Genomic DNA, 25,554 nt, shown 5'->3' on the forward strand with positions numbered 1-25,554 from the left:
AGTGAATATTCTTTATTATGTGTTTTACTTGTATTGCTCATCATTTTGGAGAATTTAAGACTTTTTCTTCCTAAGGGTTGCTTCAATACCATGTTCTGGGACCAAAAGACCAATGGATAAGACCTTGTTTGTGGTTTCACAAGTCAGACATTTTGCAAGTGAAAATGCTAGTTTTCTTTATAGGACAGTCCAGTTTTAAGTCCAGTTAGTCCCTCAATGTGTCATTCTGTGTTCTTCTGTTTGCTGCCTGAAGAATATGACTCAGGTGACTGACAGACTCATCTCCAAAGCTCATTCCACCTTTTTGACATCTCTTCTGTAGTAGAATATCATGGCCAGCACAAATCCATTGAGCGATGACAAGACCGCGAACCGGGTGAGAACTGGAAGAATCAAAGAACCAAAGGCCACAAACTGATCACTGTGGGCTCACTTCCTAATGTTTATAACTTCTGTTGAACTTTCAGAAAGTGATCTATTTCATCGAAGCCATAGAGTTGGGTAGAGGACCCACTTGGCCTAAAGCCCTATTTCAGCAAAAGTATGAAATGAGCTCTAGTACATCTCTATGGACTAAGATCACATGGTGATTGCCAAGTCTCTACAAGGTAGGCAGTAGATACTGACCTTGTATGTCTGCTGTTGTCATAATTGTAGTGAACATCCTCGCTGAAACACAGAGGATTTGAGTGTAAAAACAGACGCACAAAAAACCCTCAAAACAGTCAATGATATCTCCATTACTGTATTAAAGGGACAGTTCACTCAAATTACAAAAGGGTGAAATATCCCTTTAAACATTCAGACCCCCACAATACAAATTACCAATGGAAGAGGCCTACTGTTTTAGTACCAAACTGGTGGTCAGATTCTCTACTCTTCAACCTGAAGTGTCCACCTGTTCACTCCTCATGGATTTAAAAGCAGTGGATTGGATGTAAGTATTGGGAGTTTCCATCATTTCCTTACACCAATCCATTCTTTGTAAATACATGAAGGGGTGTGAACAAGTGCACACTTTGAATGGTAGAGGAATTGGACCACAGTCTCTTCCCCTCCCTTGGCTTGGTACTCACCCAAGCAGGTGTAGCAGGATATGCTCCAGGCGAGGGCACTGACCCCGGAGGAGTCCTTGGACTGGTACAGGCACTGGGCAGAGGCAAACTTACTGCTGGCACTGATTAAGGTACAGAGGCTCTGAAGGGGTAGAAACAGGACCAAGAACAGACATGAAGATTATTTGATTTTTGACCTTTATTTTACCAGGCAGGTCAATTAAGAACACATTTGTATTTACAATGACAGCCTGATTTAAGCCCCACTGGGTAAGAACGGAGGGCAGATCCGTCCTAACGCACCTGATTCAACTAAGGGCTTGATGATTGGATGATTGTGTTGGTCTGGAACAAAATCCTGCACACCCACTGTGGGCCCTCAGAAACAGGATTAAGGCCTATACACAAGTCACCTAACAGCTGAATGATTTCTGGAGCATCTATATAGGCCTTATAAACAGTTTATGAATCGTTCACTAAGCCTTACAAGTTGTAGTTTGTTTAAAGTGGGACCTAACATGCTATACTTACCATAGCCAGATCAATGATCCAATCTTGTAGTGTGACAAGTTTCCATCCCCCTACAAATCTAGAGTGGAACATTAAAGACTACAACAGCTGACAGTGAGCAATGTTTGTCATTTCTCAGTGATTGGTTAGGATTGTCAAAGTCAGCCGCTTGTACTCAGTGATTGGTTAGGATTGTCAAAATCAGCCGCTTGTACTCAGTGATTGGTTAGGATTGTCAAAGTCAGCCGCTTGTACTCAGTGATTGGTCAGGGTTGTCATGCAAGTCAGACGCTTGTACTCAGTGATTGGTTAAGGTTGTCATGAGTCAGCCGCTTGTACTCAGTGATTGGTCAGGGTTGTCATGCAAGTCAGACGCTTGTACTCAGTGATTGGTTACGGTTGTCATGAGAGTCAGACACTTGTACTGACTCCCTCCCCTTCAATTAAAAAGCAATCGCCCTCAGCAAAACACAAATAGCATACACGCTCTCACATCGCTCACCCCTTTCAGTGGTCTTTAATGTATAATTGTGTCTGTGAAAGATTGTAATCGGTCAAATCTACCTGAGCATCTGCATTCTGATTGGGTGGAGGATACAGTGCAATGTAGATCAAGCTGTGCTTGGCTTTCCCATTGTAATAGAGGATGAGCAGAAGCAGGACGGTGTCTAAAACAAAAATACACTGTGCTTCAATTTACACCTCTTAGTTAATGCAACAGACTTGTTAAAGGGGGATTTCAGTAGTTAATGTTAGGTGATTCTTCACCCTGTAACTAGTCTATGGGAAGGATAAAAAGTAATCCATGGTTCAGATTTCATTAAACTGCCTCTACAAACGTCTGCTAACTTTAGCCACTTCTAGCTGGCTATCAATGGTATAGTGTCAACCGTGATAATTTTCTAAATATCACGGCCAAACCAACTGAATTATTTGACATTAAAGATGATTTTTGTAACATTGCACAGTTGCCGTATTACTCCCATAGAGTTTTAGCTAGCTGTGGCTAAAGTTAGCTTAAGTTTGTATAGGCTGTTAAGGATCGGTTTTTGACTAAAATGACATAACCAAATCTAACTGCCTGTAGCTCAGGACCTGAAGCAAGGATATGCATATTCTTGATACCATTTGAAAGGAAACACGGACATGTGAAATGAATGTAGGAGAATATAACACATTAGATCTGTTAAAAGATAATACAAAGAAAAAACATGCTTTTTTTATTATTTATTTTTTCATCTTCTTTGAAATGCAAGAGAAAGGCCACAGTGTATTATTCCAGTTTAGGTGCAGTTAGATTTTGGCAACTAGATGTCAGCAGTGTATGTGCAAAGTTTTAGACTGATCCAATGAACCATTGCATTGCTGTTCAAAATGTTGTTTCAAGTCTGCCCAAATGTGCCTAATTGGTTTATTAATATATTTTGAAGTTCATAACTATGCACTCTCCTCAAACAATAGCATGGTATTATTTCACTGTAATAGATACTGTAAATTGGACAGTGCAGTTAGATTAATGAGAATGTAAGCTTCTGCCCATATCAGATATGTCTATGTCCTGGGAAATGTTGTTGTTACTTACAACCTCATGCTAATCACATTAGCGCACATTAGCTCTTTTTTAAGAAAAAATAACCCCGGATTACAGTTTCTCCTGGTCCATATACTTTCAAGATGAAAAAACATTAACATCAAGTTGTAAAATATTGAAGTTCACCTTTAAGGATCTTCTTCTCTGTCACACACACAATGCTCTATTTATATATATTTCACTCAGAACACAGACACACACACACACACACACAGGAAGAACACCCTTTCATGACTCGTGCCATGATGGGGGCATAGCCCAAATCATTGCATATGATAGCATCATCTTGTGCAACATCACCTTGGGAAATGAGTATCGGGTACTCCAGGAACGTGGAAGATGGTGCAGCATGGTGAATCTGGTAGGTGACAAACACGACATATCTGGAATGGAAGGACATGCAGACAGACAGGCAGACAGATGGACGGACAGAGAGGGAGAGACAGACAGACAGACACAGAGGGGGAGACAGACAGACAGAGAGAGAGACAGGACAGACAGACAGAGAGAGAGGCAGGCAGACAGACAGAGGATTCATTTAGATGCCAGTACCAGCAGAGTGACCAGACACACAGGCTGCATGTATGCCAACACACTAAATCACAAAACTGTACTGCAGGGAATTAGGATTAGGGGAGTCTGATTTCTGTAGTATGTTGTACTGTAGTGAAGTCATGAGGTTGTCCCGACCTGGCCTTGAACCCGGGACATTTAGACTGTCAACCCAACACCTTAGCTATTACATCTGAATCCGAATCTCTTGACAAGGTAGCTAGGTGTTGGGTTAGGAGTCGCCCTTGCCTTTACCATGCTGCCAACTGACACCCTGGTTCCCCTCACTCCATTCTCCCAAAGTCAGACGCTCCCCATCAGTCTGTACCCCATCCATTTCCAGTTGACATTTACCAGTGGGTCGAGTGACAGTGTAATGGGGCACCACAGCTGCAGCCGAGCTATACTGAGACCAGTACAGTATAGAATGCCTAGTTTAAGCCCCTCTTCCCCTACACGTCGCTTCAAAGTTAATGAAAGCTGAGGAAGAGTTCAGGGGGGATCAAAGTTATTTCAGAAGGTAGACAGGACTGTAGGTATAGCATCTGGAAACGTTATCGGAAATGCATCTTTGATGGGTTATAGGCCTATATCTCATGAAGTATGCTTTAGAAGAAATACATTGAATGTCATATGCTGTTCCTACTCAGAGGAGATGAGATGTTTCAAACCACTTGACATTAATTTAGTAGTTGATGGTGTAACCTGTTTTCTAGTTGATTAATAGCAAAACAGCCATCATTGGTGCTTCCTAGTTATTACAAAAACATCGAAATGTACTAGAACCCCCCAAACAAAAATAAAACCCGTTGTTTTTATGTCTCAATTTATCCGTGCAAATTAGACTATGTATGCTTAAGTGTTGCATACATGTACCAATAGGCTAGTCTGAAACACAGCTATGTGAGTACAGGCGTGTGGAGATGTCCTTAACTTACCCAGTCAACTCCAACAGCAAGCCCTTCAGGCTGAATCCCTTGGAAGACTTCGCTCTCGCTACGAGAACAATCGACGGGATTTTAGACACTAAACATAAGCAGAATGTACTATAATTTAACAAGTGTAACAAAATGTTCGAGTCGTCTACGGGTGACGTTAGCATATTGTCTAGGTATTGGGTAAAAAATAATGATACTTGTAGTCTCCAATCACTCCTGTTAGTTGCCGGATTGACTTGACAGCGTGTAGTCAGTCTACCCGAGAGAATTTGACAGGTGGCTGAGCATTTTTCCAGTATATTACTTCAAGCAATAACCTTTTGGCCATCACATAGTGAGCGTTGAAGTGCGCCCCCGAATTTGTATGGCTTGTATTTCAAAGAAGCGTTATATTACATTACATGGATGACAAACTATACAGTTACAACAGTAGCCTATATACTGTATGTTTAGTTATAGTTGTGCCTGCCTATATGATGGTCAGTGAGTTTGAAAAACGTGAAAGAAATATGACACAGATGAATGTAGGCCTATTTCTCCAGAGGTTCGTGATTCACTTTTGGAACTGTTTGTTCCCGCCAAGTGCTGATCGCTCATTATTTACTCAATGATTAATGATTGTAAGGCAGGCTATCCACCTTCCTAATTCCCGTCTACAATGTTCAAACCATTCTGACTGGACGATACAAAACAGGAGCTGGTATCATATTTACAGCATCATTTTAGACAATTATAAAACCAGGGTAAGTGAAATTTCAAATAACTTTTTATTGATCAATATGCTCATTAGTTTTGGACAGAAGCCTAAGGACATGTCTATACTAGTGATCTAAGCACTGAGAAATGTAACCTACTATGTAACCTACTGTAGTTGGAAATATCCACATTTAATGTAATCAAATCAATTATTTACGCTTGTAATAACATTATAGGCACAGCACTTTAGCAATTGCATTTTAATTGCAAAGCAATTTTTATTTCCCGACAGGAGAATACCTAACATTTATGAGCATTCCTCTCTCTTTTCCCTTGCTCAGTGCCTTAGTGATGAAGATCTGGTTTCTCCTTCCTCTCCTGTTTCTGGCATGTTGTTGCCATGGCACCTTCTCTTGCCCAGCCCTTTGCAAATGCTACATATCCCCAAGAAAAACAGAGGTGGTCTGTAATGAAGTCCCCCTCACCCAGTTCCCCTCCTACGGTCTTCCAAGCAACACAACCTCCCTCACCATCCAGTTCACCAACATCAGCTCCATCTCAGAACAGCACCTGAGAGCTACACCCCTTCTACAGGAGCTCTACCTGTACAACAACAACCTGAGCACCCTTCCCTCAGATCTCTTCAGGGGTGTCCCTCACCTGTTCTCGGTGGCTCTCTCGGGTAACGCATTGGATCAGCTTCCCGCCAATGTCTTCAGCCACGCTCCACTGCGTGACCTGGTGCTGAAGAACAACCTGATCAGCAGTGTGGGTGCTAATTGGCTCCCTGACAACAGTAACCTCACCTGGCTGGACCTGTCAGGGAACCGTGTGACGGCCGTACCCACAGCCCTGTTCCAGAAACTACGCCACCTGAAGAACCTTGACCTCTCACATAACCACCTGGAGAAGCTCCCGCCAAATTCGTTACACCCTCTGACCAAACTGGAGAGGCTGACGCTGGAGGGGAACAAACTCAGCACCCTGGACGTGTCTACCTTCAGTAACAACCTCAACCTGACACACCTGTTTCTTCTGGAGAACCGGCTTGGACAACTGCCACCAACACTGTTCCATGGCCTCCCAAACCTGGCGCACCTGAGTCTGGATGATAACCTGCTGAGCCACATCCCTCCTGGTCTGCTGGACCAACTTCACTCCATTGATGAGCAGGGGTTGGACCTCACGGTGAACCCCTGGGTGTGCGATGGCAAGGTCGAGTACCTGTGGAGGTGGCTGCATAAGAACCAGAAGAAAGCTTTCCTGGCCGATGACATCAGGTGTGCCAGCCCTGAGTCTCTGAAGGAACGATCAGTTATGTCACTAACTGACAGTGAGCTAGGACTCTGATCCATCAAACCTTTTTCACTCAGGTTAAAGTGATAATTTATAATCTATCTCAAACTGTGGTCTATTGAACTCATATCTCAAATGAATCTAAGGTAATGTTGGTCTATTGCATATTGTGTATTTTCTTCATAATTATGCACACATCCACGTAAATAAAAAAGTGACCTGAATTGGAATTTTAAATTACTTATCTTGGTGTCCTATCCTTGCTCTCTAGCACCTTAGTCTGTCAGAAAGGGGTATAAATACCCCACCAACTGGCCCCACCTCTTGACTGAATAATATGCCTATTAAATAATGATGTATTAAGTAAAATTGTTGTAAAAGTAGTCAGATGTTAAAGGCTTAATTAAACACGTACTGATATTAATCTCTGAACATAACTGAAGGAAATGCAAACAACAGGCCACCGCAGTCTCAATTTATATTTGACCTGTAAAATATTACCAAAATTGTCATGCCCTGACCTTAGAGCCTTTTTATTCTCTATTTGGTTGGGTCAGGGTGTGACTTGGATGGGCAAATCTATGTTTCTATTTCTTTGTTGGCCTAGTATGGTTCCCAATCACAGGCAGCTGTTTATCGTTGACTCTGATTAGGGATCATACTTAGGCAGACCTTTTTCCCACCTTCCGTTGCGGGATCTTGATTTGGTTAGTTCCTGTAGAGCCTGCAGAACTTTACGGTCATTTTGTATTTTTTTGGTGTTCATTGTAAATAAAAGTAAGATGTTCCCCTACCACGCTGCACCTTGGTCTCATTCCAACAACGAACGTAACAAAAATAGCTGAAATTCAACTGCTAATTTACATGATATTTTGTCGTCATTGTGTAGAGTGCCCATGTCATGTTTTCAACTACCCCAAAAATAGTTACACTAAAAAAAATAAGCGTATGATGAATGACTAAGAATGGAAATTCCCCAGTTGCCCAGGTTTCTATTTCTTTGTTTACATTTTGCAATAAATCCACAAAAACAGGTTGTGGACTTTATCTAAACCCACTCATTATTTACTCTGTCTGGTACATAGCCTGACACACACAAACACACACACACACATTTTATATAAGGAGCATTGAAATAGTCGTAAGAGTAGATGAAACAAGCAAGCCAATGAAGGCAACAAAACATGAATGACAGCAAGACTTCAGGTAAGGTGAACTAAAGGACTTTGATTTATTTACTGTGTCTTAATCCTTTTGACAAACAATACTTTTATCTGTATCTGAAAAAAACTATAACTCAAGTTATATTGGTTATGCATTATTTACGACTTCTGATTATATCGAACATTGAAAGATACCGATCAGAATAGTGTCATCCATTAAAACAACTGCATGTATAATGGACTTGATGTTACAGAGCATTAAGGAATTATTTATGATTTATGAGTCACCTATGTCTTTTGCGTTAACATACACTTTTGCAAATATTAAATAATGTATGTTTTGAGGCCCAACTATCTCTTTGTTTCACCGTTTTAGAAAGATGAGCACCTGGTTCCTCCTTCCTCTGTGTGTGCTGACCTGTTGTTGCAGCCGTAGCAATGGCGCCCTCTCTTGCCCAGACATGTGCACCTGCCATTTCTCTTCCAGCGACACCAAGGTGGTCTGCAGTGACGACTCCCTCTCCCAGTTCCCCTCCGATGGTCTCCCAGGCAACACCACCTCCTTGTCCATCCAATCCACCAACCTCAGCACGATTACTGCCAACCACTTACAGGCCACGCCCCTTCTGAAAGAGCTCCAACTATATTACAACAACCTGAGCACACTTCCTTCAGATCTCCTCAGAGCTGTCCCTCACCTGCACAGGTTGGATCTCACAGGGAACCACCTGCACTTCCTGCCACCATATGTCTTCAGCCACGCTCCGCTGCGTAACCTGGTGCTGAAGAACAACCTGATCAGCGGTGTGGATGCTGATTGGCTCCCTGACAACAGTAACCTCACCTGGCTGGACCTATCAGGGAACCACTTGACGGCCGTACCCACAGCCCTGTTCCAGAAACTACGCCACCTGAAGAACCTTGACCTCTCCCATAACCGCCTGGAGAAGCTCCTGGCGGGGGCAATGAATCATCTGAGCAGCCTAGAGAGGCTCAACCTGGAGGGGAACCAACTCAGCGCCCTGGACCCTTCCGCCTTCAGGAACACCCCAAACCTGACGCACCTCTTCCTCCAGGAGAACCAACTGGAGAGGCTTCCCCCGACTCTCCTCCAGGGGCTCCATCGCCTCGAGTTCCTGTTTCTCAACTTCAACCGGCTTGGTCACATCTCCAACACCCTGCTGGAGCAGCTCTCCTCCCCATGGACAAGCAATCGTCTTTGGGTGGCCTTCAGCCAGAACCCCTGGGTCTGTGATAAGAAGGTGGAGGACCTGTGGAAATGGCTGCAGAAGAACCAGAAGAAAGCTTTCCTGGCCGATGACATCAGGTGTGCCAGCCCTGAGTCTCTGAAGGAACGATCAGTTATGTCACTAACTGACAGTGAGCTAGGACTATTAAACAATAAGACGGTGGGGAGCGGTGGAGGTGTCTCAGTATGACCCCGGGGAGAGTGTTCTTTCTGGAGGAGGTGAAATGTGCCAGCCCTGGTTGTTAAGGACCAGCGGTTGTGTCTCTGACAGAGAAAGAGCTATATATATATATATATATATATATATATATATATATATATATATATATACTCACTTACATACTCACACACACATTTGAGACAAACACCTCTTGCATTTCAATTAAGGCTTCTGTATATTTGTGGATACCCTTAGGATGGTCCACTGGCACTAGGTGGCATCATATTCAATGTTTTTGCACGATAAACTCCCTAGTAGACTATTGAGTAACCTGTCCTGAACAGTTGTTCTAATGTTGGTTGGTTGACAACAACTATGCATGAATAGAAAATAGACACCTTTGTGACAGCTACTTTTCTACAGGTCAATCAGCCTGGTGAATCTAGTCTCTGGTGGTGGTAATACTTTGTGGTTTCCCCTCTGCATTGTCTCACTTGTATATGCACTTCATTCTTCTTCTCCTGTTTTTAATGAGAGAGAGAGAGAGAGAGAGAGAGAGAGAGAGAGAGAGAGAGAGAGAGAGAGAGAGAGAGAGAGAGAGAGAGAGAGAGAGAGAGAGAGAGAGAGAGAGGGAGAGAGAGAGAGAGAGAGAGAGAGAGAGAGAGAGAGAGAGAGAGAGAAAATCTGTGAGTTTGTCCTCTGCGGATGTGGCACAGGCCTCTCTGTCCTCAGGAGGCCTTGATCACAGTAAGTGAGAGACCCAATAATTTATGACTCTTGTAAAGCAGCAGCCACGTCTCCAGAGGTGGTTACTAATGAAAATTAAACCCTGATCATAAATATTTGCTGAAGAGCGGAAGAAAACATGGCTTCCTGAAACGTCAGCGGACGTCGAAGCGTTTTCCCCCGGCATCGTACAATAGAGTTGGATAGAGGGCGCCAAAACCCGTTTTACCATGGACAGCGCAATTGAGGGCTTTAACCATTTTGAAGTAGCCAACTGGGTGGGACTTGCTATGGGTTAAAGAAGGATTAAATAATTCCATCCAAGTCAGCAGGAGGTGTCAGCCAATGAATTATACTCCTGAGTAAACATTTCATAATTAAATCACCAACTTTGACGTGTTCTGACTTCACACACTCTGGCACAGTAGGTGGTGGTACGCACCTATGTACTGCCAAGACAATCATAGGAGAGGAAATTGACCACTTTAAAAGAGAAAAAGCCCTCAATAGCTGGTGGCATCAGACAAAGACAAAGATGGCAAAGATAAGAGATCTCTAGTGCATCTTTATGCGTCCTACGCTCGTTCTGCCCACGAACAGGTGACCTTTCTCTCTGATCAGGATGGACGAGACGGAGTGTGTGCTCTGGCATCGGGCCGCACTGTAATGACTGACTGACAGTGATAAAAAAAAAGGTTATTGGCAGGGCTTTTAAAAGGTTATTAACAGGGCTTTTAAAAGGTTATTGGCAGGGCTTTTACAATGGTATTAGCAGGGCTTTTAAAAGGTTATTAACAGGGCTTTTAAAAGGTTATTGACAGGGCTTTTAAAAGGTTATTAACAGGGCTTTTAAAATGTTATTAACAGGGCTTTTAAAATGTTATTAACAGGGCTTTTAAAAGGTTGACAGGCCTTTTAAAGGGTTATTGACAGGGATTTTAAAGGGTTATTAACAGGGCTTTTAAAATGTTATTGACAGGGCTTTTAAAAGGTTATTAACAGGGCTTTTAAAAGGTTATTAACAGGGCTTTTAAAAGGTTATTAACAGGGCTTTTAATAGGTTATTAACAGGGCTTCTAAAAGGTTATTAACAGGGCTTTTAAAAGGTTATTAACAGGGTTTTTAAAAGGTTATTGGCAGGGCTTTTACAATGTTATTAACAGGGCCTTTAAAAGATTATTGGCAGGTCTTTTAAAATGTTATTGGCAGGGCTTCTAAAAGGTTATTAACAGGGCTTTTAAAAGGTTATTAACAGGGTTTTTAAAAGGTTATTGGCAGGGCTTTTACAATGTTATTAACAGGGCCTTTAAAAGATTATTGGCAGGTCTTTTAAAATGTTATTGGCAGGGCTTTTACAATGTTATTGGCAGGTCTTTTAAAATGTTATTGGCAGGGCTTTTACAATGTTATTGGCAGGGGTTTTACAATGTTATTGTCAGGGCTTTTAAAATGTTATTGTCAGGGCTTTTAAAATGTTATTGGCAAGGCTTTTAAAATGTTATTGGCAGGGCTTTTAAAATGTTATTGGCAGGGCTTTTAAAATGTTATTGGCAGGGCTTTTACAATGTTATTGGCAGGGCTTTTACAATGTTATTGTCAGGGCTTTTAAAATGTTATTGGCAGGGCTTTTAAAATGTTATTGGCAGGGCTTTTAAAATGTTATTGGCAGGGCTTTTAAAATGTTATTGGCAGGGCTTTTAAAATGTTATTGGCAGGGCCAAACAAACATGGTTCATTACAAGATGAAGAGTTCAAATGTAATTCATCTTCCAAATGAGGGTGATGTGATATGAGTATGACTAGTAAGTGCTCAATAACTCTGCCTTGTAAAATAAATACTAATAACAACTTCATATTCTACATTTGAAAAACTGAAATGTATTTTTGCCATCCTAAATATTTCAGTCAAAATCATTTGGGTAGAGAATGGCATCTCAATAAGATGCTGTGAACGCTATAGTGCTTTATAGTAATAGACTGAAAACAAGTTGTGGCTAAAAATGCTTTATGGAATTGCTGTGATTTACAGTGTTTGATTGAATAGAAAATTGTGTTCATCCAAAATGGCACCCTATCCCTATATAGTGCACTACTTTTCACCAGAGCCCTATGGGCACTATAAAGGGAATAAGGTGCCATTTGGGATGCATTAAATGTTTGATTGATTACACCCCATCATGATTCATAGCACCTGATAAATAGGTTGTCATCTTCCATCTCTGAACTACAGTTCCTTATATAAATACTCTCTCCATTAAGGTCTTGCCTGATTCCTGGCACCTTTGTGAATACATGTGCCATTGTGGTAAAGCAAGGATCATGGCTCACAACTATGAACCTGTCACGCCCTGACCTTAGAGATCCTTATTATTCTCTATGTTTGGTTAGGTCAGGGTGTGACTCGGGTGGGAAAGTCTATGTTTTCTATTTCTTTGTTTTTGGCCGAGTGTGGTTCCCAATCAGAGGCAGCTGTCTATCGTTGTCTCTGATTGGGGAGCATATATAAGTTGTCATTTTCCGTTTGGGTTTTGTGGGATCTTGTTTTCAGTTTAGTGTCAGTTTAGTGTCTTACAGAACTGTGCGCGTTCGTTTTTTTTGGTGTCATCGATAAAAATACAATGTACGCCATGGTCTCCTTCTACCAACGAGAGCCGTTACAGGACCTTAACCCTGCTGTTACGAGAGCAGTGTAAGGTCAATTCTATTTCAATTCAGAAAGTTCAGAAAAACTGAAATTCCCCCCAAAAATGTGTGATGGTTTTTTTACATAGACATTTTGGAATTGGAATTTAATTCCCGAACTAACTAAATTTAAATGGAATGTATCCCAATCCTGTAAGACACAAATACTATTGTTTGATCTAAAGGGCCAAACTGATCCTACTGTAGATCAGCATTCATTCAGACTCTTTCTGAATACAGGCCAGGAATTACTGAGGTAGCCTCCCAAATGGCATCCTATTCCCTACATAGTGCCCTACTTTTGATCAGAGCCATATTGGTCCTAGTAAAAAGTAGTGCACTATAAAGGGAATAGGGTGCAATTTGGGAAAGGAAAACAGTATTGTTTCCCACTATCATTTTTATTTAACTAGTAAGAACAAGTTATTATTTACAATGACACCCTATCAATGTACAGTAGACTTAATTTTTCTGTACTCAAAGCATTGAAACGTTTATTTTCAATAGACCCCACATGTCGGATTTCTTATGTCAGCGCCCTTGAAATCCCACAGTTCATGGTCATTTTATTTGTTGTAGATGTTCAAAACTCTATCAAAAGTGAGAGGAGGTAGCGACGTGCCCATTAAATACCTACCTGCAGCTCGGTGAGAGGAGGAAGAGACATGCTCATTAAATACCTGCAGCCACACACGCGCACACACAGAAAGAGAGAGCATGTTTAAAGGCTCTACATCATGGGTGTCAAACTCTGGCCCGTGGGCCAAATTTGGCCCACGGGGTAATTATATTTGGCCCGCGAGACAATACCAAATTACTACTAGAGCTGGCCCGCCGGTATTATACAGCGCATTCACCACTAATACTACGAATCCCATAATGCTCTGCTGTTTTCGCGCGCCAATCAGGACAGGACCCAGAAACGCTCTCTCCTCTGTGACAGTAGTCATAGCAACATAGACGCTACAACTGTCAGCGAGCTAACCCTTCCCAAAAATGGCGAAAAGAAAGGCAGAAAACAGGAGCTTTCTGGACAAGTGGGAGGCAGAATATCTGTTTACATATGTAAAAGACAAACCTGTTTGTCTTGTTTGTGGAGTCAACGTGGCTGTAAGTAAGGAGTACAACATTAGACGACACTATGAAACGAAACACCATGACAAATACAAGGACCTGGACATGACTCAAAGGAGCCAGAAAGTAGAGGAGATGAAAAGAAGTTTGGTTTCACAACAGAATATGTTTAAAAAAGCCACATCACAAAGCGAGGCTGCTGTAAAGGCTAGTTATATAGTGGCAGCAGAGATCGCAAAATCAGCCCGGCCCTTTAATGAGGGAGAGTTCATGAAAAAGTGCATGATGAAGGTTTGTGACCTCGTATGCCCAGAGAAAAAACAAGCATTTTCAAACGTGAGCCTGAGCAGGAACACAGTAGCTGATCGCACATGTGATCTTGCCACCAATCTGTATGACCAGCTGATGGAAAAGGGAAAATATTTTGTTGCGTTCTCCCTCGCTGTGGATGAGAGCTGCGACGCATCTGATACTGCTCAGCTGTCAGTCTTCATCCGTGGAGTGGACTCAAATCTGTGTGTTACGGAGGAGCTATTAGGATTCAAATCAATGCATGGCACAACCACAGGAAAGGAAATCTTTGAGGAGGTTTCCAAATGTGTAACTGAAATAAAGCTGCCGTGGGATAAACTCGTTGGATTAACGACAGATGGTGCGGTGCGCCAGCGATGTGCGGTAAAAAGAGTGGACTGGTGGGCATGGTTCGGGAGAAGATGCGGGAAGAGAACTGTGCAGGTGAGCTAACTGTTTACCACTGCATCATACATCAGGAAGCACTGTGTGCCAAAGCCCTAAAGATGGAACATGTTATGACCACAGTAACACAGGTAGTTAACTTTATAAGAGCCAAAGGTCTAAATCACCGCCAGTTTAAATCTTTTCTGGAGGAGTGTGGTTCGGAATACGCAGACGTGCCGTATCACACAGAGGTGAGATGGCTAAGCAGAGGAAAAGTACTGAACAGATGTTTCGAGCTGCGTGAGGAAATATGTCAATTCCTGGAAACCAAAGGGAGGATACAGCAGAGCTCCGGGAGCAAAAGTTCCTGTGTGAGCTGGCCTTTCTCTGTGACATCTCGAGCCATCTCGATGCGCTGAACCTGCAGCTTCAGGGGCGGGGGCGCATCATCACAGACATGTACGCTGCAGTGAGGGCCTTCAAAACTAAACTGTGCCTGTGGGAGAATCAGATGCTGCAAGGAAACCCTTGCCATTTTCCCTGCTGCCAATCCATAAAAGCGCAGATCTCTACCGCCGTGTTCCCATGCGCACAGTTTGCTGAAAAACTCAGTGTTCTCGCCGCTGAGTTTAGCCTGCGATTTGCCGACTTCGATGCCCAGAAATGCAAGTTTGAACTGCTTAGTAATCCCTTCGCAGTTGATGTGGAAAATGCACCAACCAACATCCAAATGGAGCTGATTGAACTCCAGTGCAACGACACGCTGAAGTCAAAGTATGATGCTGTGGGCGCCGCACAGTTTCCACGGTTCATCCCTGACACAATGCCTCAGCTCAGCACCCAAGCTGCTCAGATGCTCTCCATGTTCGGCAGCACTTATCTATGCGAGCAACTTTTCTCCTCGATGAAGATGACCAAAACAACTCACAGGAGACGTCTGACTGATGAACATCTTCGCTCGATACTGAGGATTTCTTCAGCTCAGAGCTTGAGCCCAGACATTGATGAACTAGCATCCAAGAAGAGATGCCAGGTATCTGGCTTGGGCACATCAGATTAGACCAGTGTGCAATAATTAACGTTTTCTTTATGCACTTTTTCTTGCTACAAGGCATGGGCTTGAATGGTTGATTGATTTATTATCATTTTATTTGTCAAATTATTAGCCAGTGGAAAAAGTTTATTTTGGTATTTAAATCAGAAGGCTGCAAATAGAAAAGAGGCATACAATTTTTATTTAAATTTGATTTATTTAATAAATGAATGCCATTAATGTGTTTTTTCATTTGAAATTAGATTTTGCATGTCTCCACTATTAAATTATATATTGTATGGTAATAAGCGATGCTTGTTCCATATTCAATGTTAAAGCAAAACTTGTTTGGGTCCATATTAAAAGGTTAATTTGTTCAATGTTGGCCCGTGACTTTGTTCAGGTTTTACATTTTGGCCCACTGGGTATTTGAGTTTGACACCCCTGCTCTACATGGTCAATCTGCCATCTGCATTGGCCGTGCAGCACTTAAGGTGATACGGCTGCGCAGCGAGGGAATTCATACTTCTTGCGCTTCGCAAAACAGCGCAGAGTTGTTGTGAAGGAAGTTGTCAAGGAAGTGAGTTTGTATTTATACAGGACCTTCCACCCCCACCTACCGTCAACAAATTTTGTCAATGTAGAGCTATACCTCCTCACTGTTACAAAATGTGGCCTCTGGCTGCCTCTGGAGGCTACGCAATTGCGTCACACCCTCAATATGTAGCGTCTGACTACATTTTCAGATCAAGCATAAATTGACTTTAAGGGTGAACCTACTCATCATACCTCAATGATAGCATACAGGTGTAGGATCTTAATTTGCTAAAGCATGAAAATAGTCCTGTAGCAATCGGAAATGTGAATTATTATGTGGATTATAATTAATGGCTATTGCTGTCTGACTCAGGGTTGGGGTCAATTCTCTTTTCAATTCAGGCAGTGAATGAAAATTCAGTTCATTAAGGGGCTGATTCATACACCTTTCCTACACAGTTCTCAGTATTTTCTGTTCAGATTTAACTTATTCGGTCACTAGCTCTGCAGGTGTGGCTACTTTGCACGCTCTGAATACATTTCATTCAACAGTTGAAACCCTCCCACTTGCCCTTTCAACAGATTTTCTCATTGAGTTTTCATTCAATAGGGTTTTCAGTACGTGTACAGTATCTTAAGCCATCTCTTAAAAATGGTGTACCTTTCAGTTAGAATTTTATCGACAGACTCACTAGAACATATTGAGAGAACTGGTTCAGATATTAGGGATATATTTTAATTGTATTTTTTTATTTAACCTTTATTTAACTAGGCATGTCTGTTAAGAACAAATTCTTATTTACAATGATGGCCTACCCCGGCCAAACCCGGATGACTCTGGGCCAACTGTGCGCCACCCTATGGGACTCCCAATCATGGCCAGTTGTGATAGAGCCTGGAATTGAACCAGGGTACAATTCCAGTAGTGCCTTAGACCGCTGCACCAGTCGGGAGCCATCTAAATATATGCATATTTGTCTCCAGTTCAGCTTCAATTCTAGATTATATAAGTTTAGGAAAGTATTTACAAATAATTTTTTAAAAACGTTTTAGAGTGTGTTTATGCATGACAGAAAGAAAACGGTGAAAAGGATTCATGTAAATAAAAAAAAGTAATTTATTTTTTATTTCAACTTTATTTAACCAGGTTGGTCAGTTGAGAACAAGTTCTCATTTACAACTGCGACCTGGACAATATAAAACAAAACAACACAAACAACAACAGAGTTACACATGGAATAAACAAGCGTACAGTCAATAACACAATAGAAAAAAAGTATATATATATACAGTGTGTGCAAATGGCGTGAGAAGGTAAGGCAATAAATAGGCCATAGTGGCAAAGTAATTACAATTTAGCAAATTAACACTGGAGTGATAGATGTGCAGATGATGATGTGCAAGCAGAAATACTAGTGTGCAAAAGAGCAAAAAAGTTAATAAAAACAATAAGGGGATGAGGTAGGTAGATTGAATGGGCAATTTACAGATGGGCTGTGTACAGCTGCAGCGATCGATTAGCTGCTCAGATAGCTGATGTTTAAAGTTAGTGAGTCTCCAACTTCAGTCATTTTTGCAGTTCATTCCAGTCATTGGCAGCTGGAAGGAAAGGTGGAAGGAAAGGTGGCCAAAGGAGGTGTTGGCTTTGGGGATGACCAGAGAGATATACCTGCTGGAACGCGTGCTACGGGTGGGTGTTGATATCGTGACCAGTGAGCTGAGATAAAGCGGAGCTTTACATAGTAAAGACTTATAGATGACCTGGAGCCAGTGGGTCTGGCGACAAACATGTAGCAAAGGCCAGCCGACGAGAGCATACAGGTCACAGTGATGGGTGGTATATGGGGCTTTGGTGACAAAACTGATGGCACTGTGATAGACTGCATCCAGTTTCCTGAGTAGAGTGTTGGAGGCTATTTTGTAAATTACATCGTCAAAGTCGAGGATTTAATTTTGGATTGGAGATTTTTAATATGAGTCTGGAAGGAGAGTTTACAGTCTAGCCAGACACCTAGGTATTTGTAGTTGTCCACATATTCTTAGTCAGAACCGTCCAGAGTAGTGATACTAGTCGGGCGGGCAGGTGCGGGCAGCGATCGGTTGAAAAGCATGCATTTAGTTTTACTAGCGTTTAAGAGCAGTTGGAGACCACGGAAGGAGTGTTGTAATGGCATTGAAGCTCATTTGGAGGTTTGTTAACACTGTGTCCAAAGAAGGGCCAGATGTATACAGAATGATATCGTCTGCATAGAGGTGGATCAGGGAATCACCGGCAGCAATAGCGACATCGTTGATATATACAGAGAAAAGAGTCAGCCTGAGAATTGAACCCTGTGGTACCCCCATAGAGACTGCCCGATTTGACACACTGAACTCTATCTGAGAAGTAGCTGGTGAACCAGGCGAGGCAGTCATTTGAGAAACCAAGGCTGTTGAGTCTGCCGATAAGAATACGGTGATTGACAGAGTCGAAAGCCTTGGCCAGGTCGATGAAGACGGCTGCACAGTACTGTCTTTTATCGATGGCGGTTATGATATCGTTTAATACCTTGAGTGTGGCTGAGGTGCAGCCATGACCAGCTCGGAAAGCGGATTGCACAGCGGAGAAGGTACGGTGGGATTCGAAATGGTCAGTGATCTGTTTATTAACTTGGCTTTCGAAGACTTTAGAGAGGCAGGGCAGGATGGATATAGGTCTGTAACAGTTTGGGTTCAGAGTGTCACCCCCTTTGAAGAGGGGGGATGACCGCAGCAGCTTTCCAATCTTTAGGGATCTCGGACGATACGAAAGAGAGGTTAAACAGACTGGTAATAGGGGTTGCAACAATGACAGCGGATAATTTCAGAAAGAGAGGGTCCAGATTGTCTAGCCCAGCTGATTTGTACGGGTACAGGTTTTGCAGCTCTTTCAGAACATCTGCTATCTGGATTTGGGTGAAGGAGTAGCTGGGGAGGCTTGGGCAAGCAGCTGCGGGGGGTGCGAAGCTGTTAATTACATAGAATTATAATAGGGAGACTAGTGTATAATAGCCTTTGTCTTTTGCCTGCACCAACCATGGAACTGTGTGATGAAGAGGCCAAGTATTGCACCAGGCGTCGGGTTCAAGCTGTTATGGCTTGGTCTGCACTCCGCTCCATAACGATTTAATGAGCCCACATGTCTTTAAAAAATATATATAATCAAATGTTACTAATGATCCTCAGCAAAAACCACACAGCAGTGAAGGAGTTTACAAAGGAAGCAACCCACTGTGCACACTGGTTGAATCAACATTGTTTCCACTTCATTTCAATGACATTACGTTGAACCAACGTGAAATAGATATTGAATTGATGTCAGTGCCTAGTGGGAGATGGAGTAAACGAAAAACTATTTAAATAAATGGAATGATAATGCAGACTATACCAAGTGAAGGGAACTAACAGTAAATTAACAGTGTAATATGTGTGGTTATTAGGTCTACTGACGGTCGATAGTGATAGTGACTCATTTTTAACATGATAGAAATGGGAAACAGAGAAAGTCGGGGTAGCCTATAATTAAGACATTCGAGAGTGCCCATCCCTGAAAATTAAAAGTCTGTACATTAAAAATTCAGCATAATGGCAAAGCATTTCATAAACATTCCTGTGGGAAAGTTGATAAGCTGATATGATTCAGATTGTTGCCATATGACTGGTTTCACATTTGTCTCCAGCGATTATAAGGTAAACTAGATCTAAAACAATTGTCATTTATATTTACAATCCCCTTCTGCAAACAGATGACTCATTTAGCCGTTAACAATAGCTCTTAACAAGTTGTATATTACAAGTGCATGGAGAATGGTGCTATTTCTGTCTTCAAAAATAAAGATGCTTTTTAAACTACCTACACTTTATTCATGATGGAATTATTAGGGAATAAAGTCCGGCTTACCCGGACTGATTTCAAAATGAAACCACAAGGGAATAGAGGGTGAATAGCATGCTATTCTCCTACATACCCGGACTGATTTCAAAATGAAACCACAAGGGAATAGAGGGTGAATAGCATGCTATTCTCCTACATACCCAGACTGATTTCAAAATGAAACCACAAGGGAATAGAGGGTGAATAGCATGCTATTCTCCTACTTACCCGGACTGATTTCAAAATGAAACCACAAGGGAATAGAGGGTGAATAGCATGCTACTCTCCTACTTACCCAGACTGATTTCAAAATGAAACCACAAGGGAATAGAGGGTGAATAGCATGCTATTCTCCTACTTACCCAGACTGATTTCAAAATGAAACCACAAGGGAATAGAGGGTGAATAGCATGCTATTCTCCTGCTTAAGTTCAAGGTCAGAATAAGCATAGAGAGAAAAAAGGGATTTACATTCCATTTACACACTCTTAACTCGGGTCAGAATTCCCCCCTAATTGAAAACAACAGATTTTTTTGTGGCCATTTTCAGATCATTAAATTCTATTTCAACTTACTTCCTGGAATTGACTCAATTGAAAACTTGAATTGACCCTAGCCAACTTTGCCAATCATCCAACTCTATTGCTCACAAAAAACAACAAAGTCTAAGTGCGAATGTTGGGACAGCTTAAATTGAGCACACTGCTGTTTTACATTTCTCTTAGAGCCATGATAGAGAGCAGTACAGCCCAGGCATCCATCTCATTGACCTTGCAGAACTAAACGCAGCCAAAACAATCACTTGACGAGACAAGAGATGACAGACTATGAATTTAACACCGGCCACAACTAGGCAGAGACGTGCTTTGGCTAATGAGAGAGAGTAGTAGTGAGAAACTGTCAGGTTTCACCTTTCTGTTGAAGGGCTAAACAGTAGTGCTGTTGGCCCCGAGCCTCTTTAGTCCCTCCTGTAGATCTGAGCGGTTTGGACAGGTGGAAGCTAGTTACAGAGTGGCTATAGTTATAGACTGGCAGGTCTCACTCTCATCCTTTGGCACGCTGAAGTCTGCCTGCAATGGAGTAAATACTGGCTAACCTTTACCTCCTCCCTGACCCTGCGCTATGCAATTAGACCACACACCTTCGTGCTGTGGCTTTTTGTTAAGATATCTTTGTCCTCTCGCCTAAGCTGCCATCTAAATATATACTACACAGCAACACCTTCTCTGCCCTCTTACACTATAATTAAGTCTTATAAGTTCAAAGAAAATAACATTTCAACTTCATTAGCTCTCATAGATAAGATGTGAGGGGACATGTAAAATGCATTTATAATCTCTTCTAAAGAGATGTGTGTGTGACTGGCTCCGTCTATCCTGGTGGGATTTAACCTGTCGTCTATTACGGAGCATCCAGCTGTTGATACAGGTTTAGTGGGGTCCGGTTCTGGGCCCCTGACCGACGCGTCTACTGCTCTTCAACCCTGTTGCATGAGCTTCAAAGAATCGGGAGACAGAGGGTCAAGGTGATGACAACAGAACAGGGTCAAGGTGATGACAACAGAACAGGCGCAAGGTGATGACATCAGAACAGTGTCAAGGTGATGACAACAGAACAGGGTCAAGGTGATGACAACAGAACAGGGTCAAGGTGATAACATCAGAACAGCGTCAAGGTGATGACAACAGAACAGGCTCAAGGTGATGACATCAGAACAGGGTCAAGGTGATGACAACAGAACAGGGTCAAGGTGATGACAACAGAACAGGGTCAAGATGATGACATCAGAACAGGATCAAGGTGATGACATCAGAACAGGATCAAGGTGATGACATCAGAACAGGGTCAAGATGATGACATCAGAACAGGGTCAAGGTGATGACATCAGAACAGGGTGATGACAACAAAGTGTCACAGATGGTAAGGTTGTTAGAAACGTACTAAATGGCCTTGGAGTGTCTGAGAGGTTTGGACTTTCCTGGGATGCCCCCCAATGGACAGGAATTCAGACAGGAATTGGGGAATGGGAATTTATCATGAGCTGTATAGTAAGTACTTGCTTACTCAACGTACAGATTCATGTACAGTATTTACATCTATGCTTGTAGACTGAAGCACTTCATCCATCTGAATTGGCAACTTTAGGTCCATCCGTCCATGTATATTTGTGCTTGTTTTATTGCTATTTGCACAGTATTTCCATCAACATCGCACAAGTGGGAGTGTTACATTCGCACAAGTGGGAGTGTTACAAGTTATTAGTCTAGGCGCATGCATTGTCATTATGCAGACTTTGCTGTTACATAATGATTCATGGTAAATGCATATCTGAGTAAATCTAACGTGTGAAATTAATATTAAGCCCTAGAGGAGCCATGGGCCTACGCTTAAATGAAACAGTCACTCAATAATGTTTTTTTGTTTTTTACTTCAACCCCAAATCATTTGCGATCATTGGATGAGACCACTTGAGAAGGTTATTCCGGTTCATAAAATATAATTGTCTCTCGCGATGAGAAAATCAGTCGTGGAGGGAATCACCACCAACTTGCCTGAAGCAGTTCTATCTATCTTTATGGTCACAGCCTCTTGTAAAACCACTTCTACCTATCTCTATGGTCTCAATCTCTTGTTAAACCACTTCTATCTATCTCTATGGTCTCAGCCTCTTGTAAAACCACTTCTATCTATCTTTATGGTCACAGCCTCTTGTAAAACCACTTCTATCTATCTCTATGGTCTCAATCTCTTGTGAAACCACTTCTATCTATCTCTATGGTCTCAGCCTCTTGTGAAACCACTTCTATCTATCTCTATGGTCTCAACCTCTTGTGAAACCACTTCTATCTATCTTTATGGTCTCAACAGCGCCTCTTCAACCTCAGGAGGCTGAAGAAATTCGGCTTGTCACCAAACACACTCACAAACTTTTACAGATGCACAATCGAGAGCATCCTGTCGGGCTGTATCACCGCCTGGTACCTCAACTGCTCTGCCCACAACCGTAAGGCTCTCCAGAGGGTAGTGAGGTCTGCACAACGCATCACCGGGGGCAAACTACCTGCCCTCCAGGACACCTACACCACCCGATGTCACAGGAATGCCATAAAGATCATCAAGGACAACAACCACCCGAGCCACTGCCTGTTCACCCCGCTATCATCCAGAAGGCGAGGTCAGTACTTGGCACTTTAAACAATGCAACTTAATATAATGTTTACATACCCTACATTACTCATCTCATATGAATATACTGTACTCTATACCATCTACTGCATCTTGCCTATGCCGTTCTGTACCATCACTCATTCATATATTTTTATGTACATATTCTTCATCCCTTTACACTTGTGTGTATAATGTAGTTGTTGTGTAATTGTTAGGTTAAATTACTCGTTGGTTATTACTGTATTGTCGGAACAAGAAGCACAAACATTTCGCTACACTCGCATTAACATCTGCTAACCATGTGTATGTGACAAATATAATTTGATTTGATTCTATCTCTATGGTCTCAGCCTCTTGTAAAGTCACTTCTATCTATGGTCTCAGAACTCTTGTGACCAATTTTCTTAATGATAAGCCTGTAAATTTATCAACTGAATTGAGACAGCGCTAAAATAACATGGCTGACGCTGTGTGCCCTCTGTAAAACATTTTTGCGCCTGGCTCGTCTGTCAGCAAAGGACTGAGACACTGTTAGAGAGGGGAAAGTGCCTCATAGAGACGAGGGGAGGGTGTGTGGGTATTCACGGTCTTGTCATGTGCCCAGTAATTTAATTTGGTCAGACGCTCATTTTCGTAGGCTGTCCACAAGAGATTATTTGACCAGCAATGAATGTCATTTGCATTATTGGTAGAAGATTAACCTGGGTCTGGGGAACCATCCCTCCAAGCAGTTCACCCTAGGCCTGCTCATAGCCAAGCCATTGCCATATGGCTTGGCCTGTTTAACCTTCAACAGGAGGGTATGCGATTATATTATAACGTCCTTCAGCTAGCATTTATTGCTATTCTCCTTCACACACCAACCACTGTTCTCTCCTCCTGTGAAACACGTTTCCTCGGGGCTGGGAGCAACGACATGGCATCACGCCATGTTCCCATTAGCTCCATCATCTCCAATGCTGCTGAAAGGTTATTGTGGACATGCAATCATAAAGTTTTAACGAGCTCTATAAGAAAATACATCAAGAGATTTATATTTATATTCTTTATATTCTCTCTCCGTGTTAATTACAGAAAGAGGTTTTAATTGTTATGGGCCCTAATTATATTGATTGATTTATATCTGATGACGATTTTGCATTTAGTCTAATTTCTGTGGCCCCTGGGGTTTAATCAGTTGTTGATGTTGTTGGAAATTATAGTATATAAGCTATAGGCCTGGGTAAATGAGTCATTCCTTATCATTCTTCGTGAAATGGAATTGTACTCGTTCTGTAGGCTACATTCCATCTGCGTCATATTGAACATTGGCACAACAGGGCCCTGGGGCCCCATACAGTGCGTTTGAGGGGGAAATGTATCTTTACTATAGAGAAATTAACATAGAGAGACATAGAGAGAGAAAGGGGGAGGGTGTGGCAGATGGAGAGATTTCAGAAAAGTACAAAATTGTGTCTAGTTGTTTTTCAGAAGTCATATCCATTTTAATCTTTTTGCTTGGAGAAAAAGGTCCGATTGAATCTTTGTGATGATTTTTTTTTTTGCGTTTTCACGGATCTCTATGAGTCAAGCTGCCTTCTGAGTGCACATATGCGTGCTTTTAAACTTTTCTGTCCAGGAAAAACATATCAATGTTCTGAAAATTATAATGGTTTTGTAGACGGTTTCCATTCCTCCTAAATCTGCAATCATTTAGGAGATTACCTTACCCATTCCCCGCATCTGAAATATCTCTCCCACCGGGTGGGGAATATGTCTCTTTGAGCCTTGGCTTTACCTTCCAGCATCCTTTTTCAAATTAATGCTACTACTGTCTATTTCATGCAGAATTCGATACCTCGACATAATTTACATACAGGGGCACGACTTTGGTTTTAGAAGTGGGGGAACGACATAATTTTTATTTAAAATATCCAGTCAGATTAACACTCCAAACAGCCTACCCGACTGCTCGGAGGCATCCGCATGGTCCGAAAGCACACCGTTGTCTCATGTTGTATCACATTCCAATTATAAAACTGGAGGGGACAAAAATGCAATTTCAGAATTTGGAGGGGGGGGCGACACGTCCCCCATCCCCATCCCCAGTGAAAGTTGCGCCCCTGTTTACATATACCACATACCACCCTCGGTCTGCCCTTAGGCAATAGATATATTACTAACTTTCATCCAGAGCTCAACAATGGCAGCAGTCATCCCCAGCATTGCTGAGGGATTGATGTCACCTGAAATTAGTTTTACTTACAGTTTTTTTCAACTGCTTACACACAAAATCTTTTCATGTCACACGATTTTTGAAACCTCTCACTCAAAGTGCAAAACTACACACCAAATATCCAAAACCATAAGCTGTTTCTCAGCCTTTGACTCAGTTGTCAATTGCATAAAACACTTTTTTCAAAAGTGACTTGCTTTCCTTTTCCAAACACAACCAATCAAAATGCTGCACTTATTCACCAGGTCACACACACACTCCTCACATGTGCAAACACTAATAGCTTAACTGATCACTAACCAATCACTGCTTTACTGTAGTATAGGCCTATAAATAGGT

At 42.1% G+C, this 25,554-nt stretch overlaps 3 protein-coding genes across 3 annotated transcripts; 2 read left to right on the plus strand and 1 right to left on the minus strand.

The window, feature by feature from the left end:
* Position 1: 1 nt before the first annotated feature.
* Positions 2–4,950, minus strand: LOC115107551 (solute carrier family 66 member 3-like). Its single transcript, XM_029630954.2, has 7 exons — positions 4,647–4,950; positions 3,457–3,539; positions 2,164–2,233; positions 1,587–1,644; positions 1,077–1,197; positions 628–669; positions 2–383 (listed from the first exon to the last, which is right to left on the minus strand). The coding sequence occupies exons 1-7, from the start codon at positions 4,808–4,810 to the stop codon at positions 292–294; spliced, it is 630 nt and encodes a 209-aa protein (XP_029486814.1). The 5' UTR covers positions 4,811–4,950; the 3' UTR covers positions 2–291.
* A 330-nt stretch (positions 4,951–5,280) lies between these two features.
* On the plus strand, positions 5,281–7,431 carry LOC115107550 (leucine-rich alpha-2-glycoprotein-like). Its single transcript, XM_029630953.2, has 2 exons — positions 5,281–5,389; positions 5,684–7,431. The coding sequence occupies exon 2, from the start codon at positions 5,694–5,696 to the stop codon at positions 6,690–6,692; it is 999 nt and encodes a 332-aa protein (XP_029486813.1). The 5' UTR covers positions 5,281–5,389; positions 5,684–5,693; the 3' UTR covers positions 6,693–7,431.
* A 287-nt stretch (positions 7,432–7,718) lies between these two features.
* LOC115107270 (leucine-rich alpha-2-glycoprotein-like) lies at positions 7,719–11,789 on the plus strand. Its single transcript, XM_029630657.2, has 2 exons — positions 7,719–7,844; positions 8,178–11,789. The coding sequence occupies exon 2, from the start codon at positions 8,182–8,184 to the stop codon at positions 9,238–9,240; it is 1,059 nt and encodes a 352-aa protein (XP_029486517.1). The 5' UTR covers positions 7,719–7,844; positions 8,178–8,181; the 3' UTR covers positions 9,241–11,789.
* Positions 11,790–25,554: the final 13,765 nt, after the last annotated feature.

The sequence above is a fragment of the Oncorhynchus nerka genome, linkage group LG24 (genome assembly GCF_034236695.1).
Source record: "Oncorhynchus nerka isolate Pitt River linkage group LG24, Oner_Uvic_2.0, whole genome shotgun sequence".
NCBI lineage: Eukaryota > Metazoa > Chordata > Actinopteri > Salmoniformes > Salmonidae > Oncorhynchus > Oncorhynchus nerka.

Bases quoted from the DNA above. Each gene is read 5' to 3' on its own strand.
- LOC115107550 (XM_029630953.2), top strand. From the start codon at position 5,694: ATGAAGATCTGGTTTCTCCTTCCTCTCCTGTTTCTGGCATGTTGTTGC.
- LOC115107551 (XM_029630954.2), bottom strand. From the start codon at position 4,810: ATGCTAACGTCACCCGTAGACGACTCGAACATTTTGTTACACTTGTTA. The intron at 1,645-2,163 runs GTATCCTCCACC...GTTCCACTCTAG, and splicing joins AGCTTGATCTACATTGCACT to ATTTGTAGGGGGATGGAAAC. The intron at 1,198-1,586 runs GTAAGTATAGCA...CTACCCCTTCAG, and splicing joins GGATCATTGATCTGGCTATG to AGCCTCTGTACCTTAATCAG.
- LOC115107270 (XM_029630657.2), top strand. From the start codon at position 8,182: ATGAGCACCTGGTTCCTCCTTCCTCTGTGTGTGCTGACCTGTTGTTGC.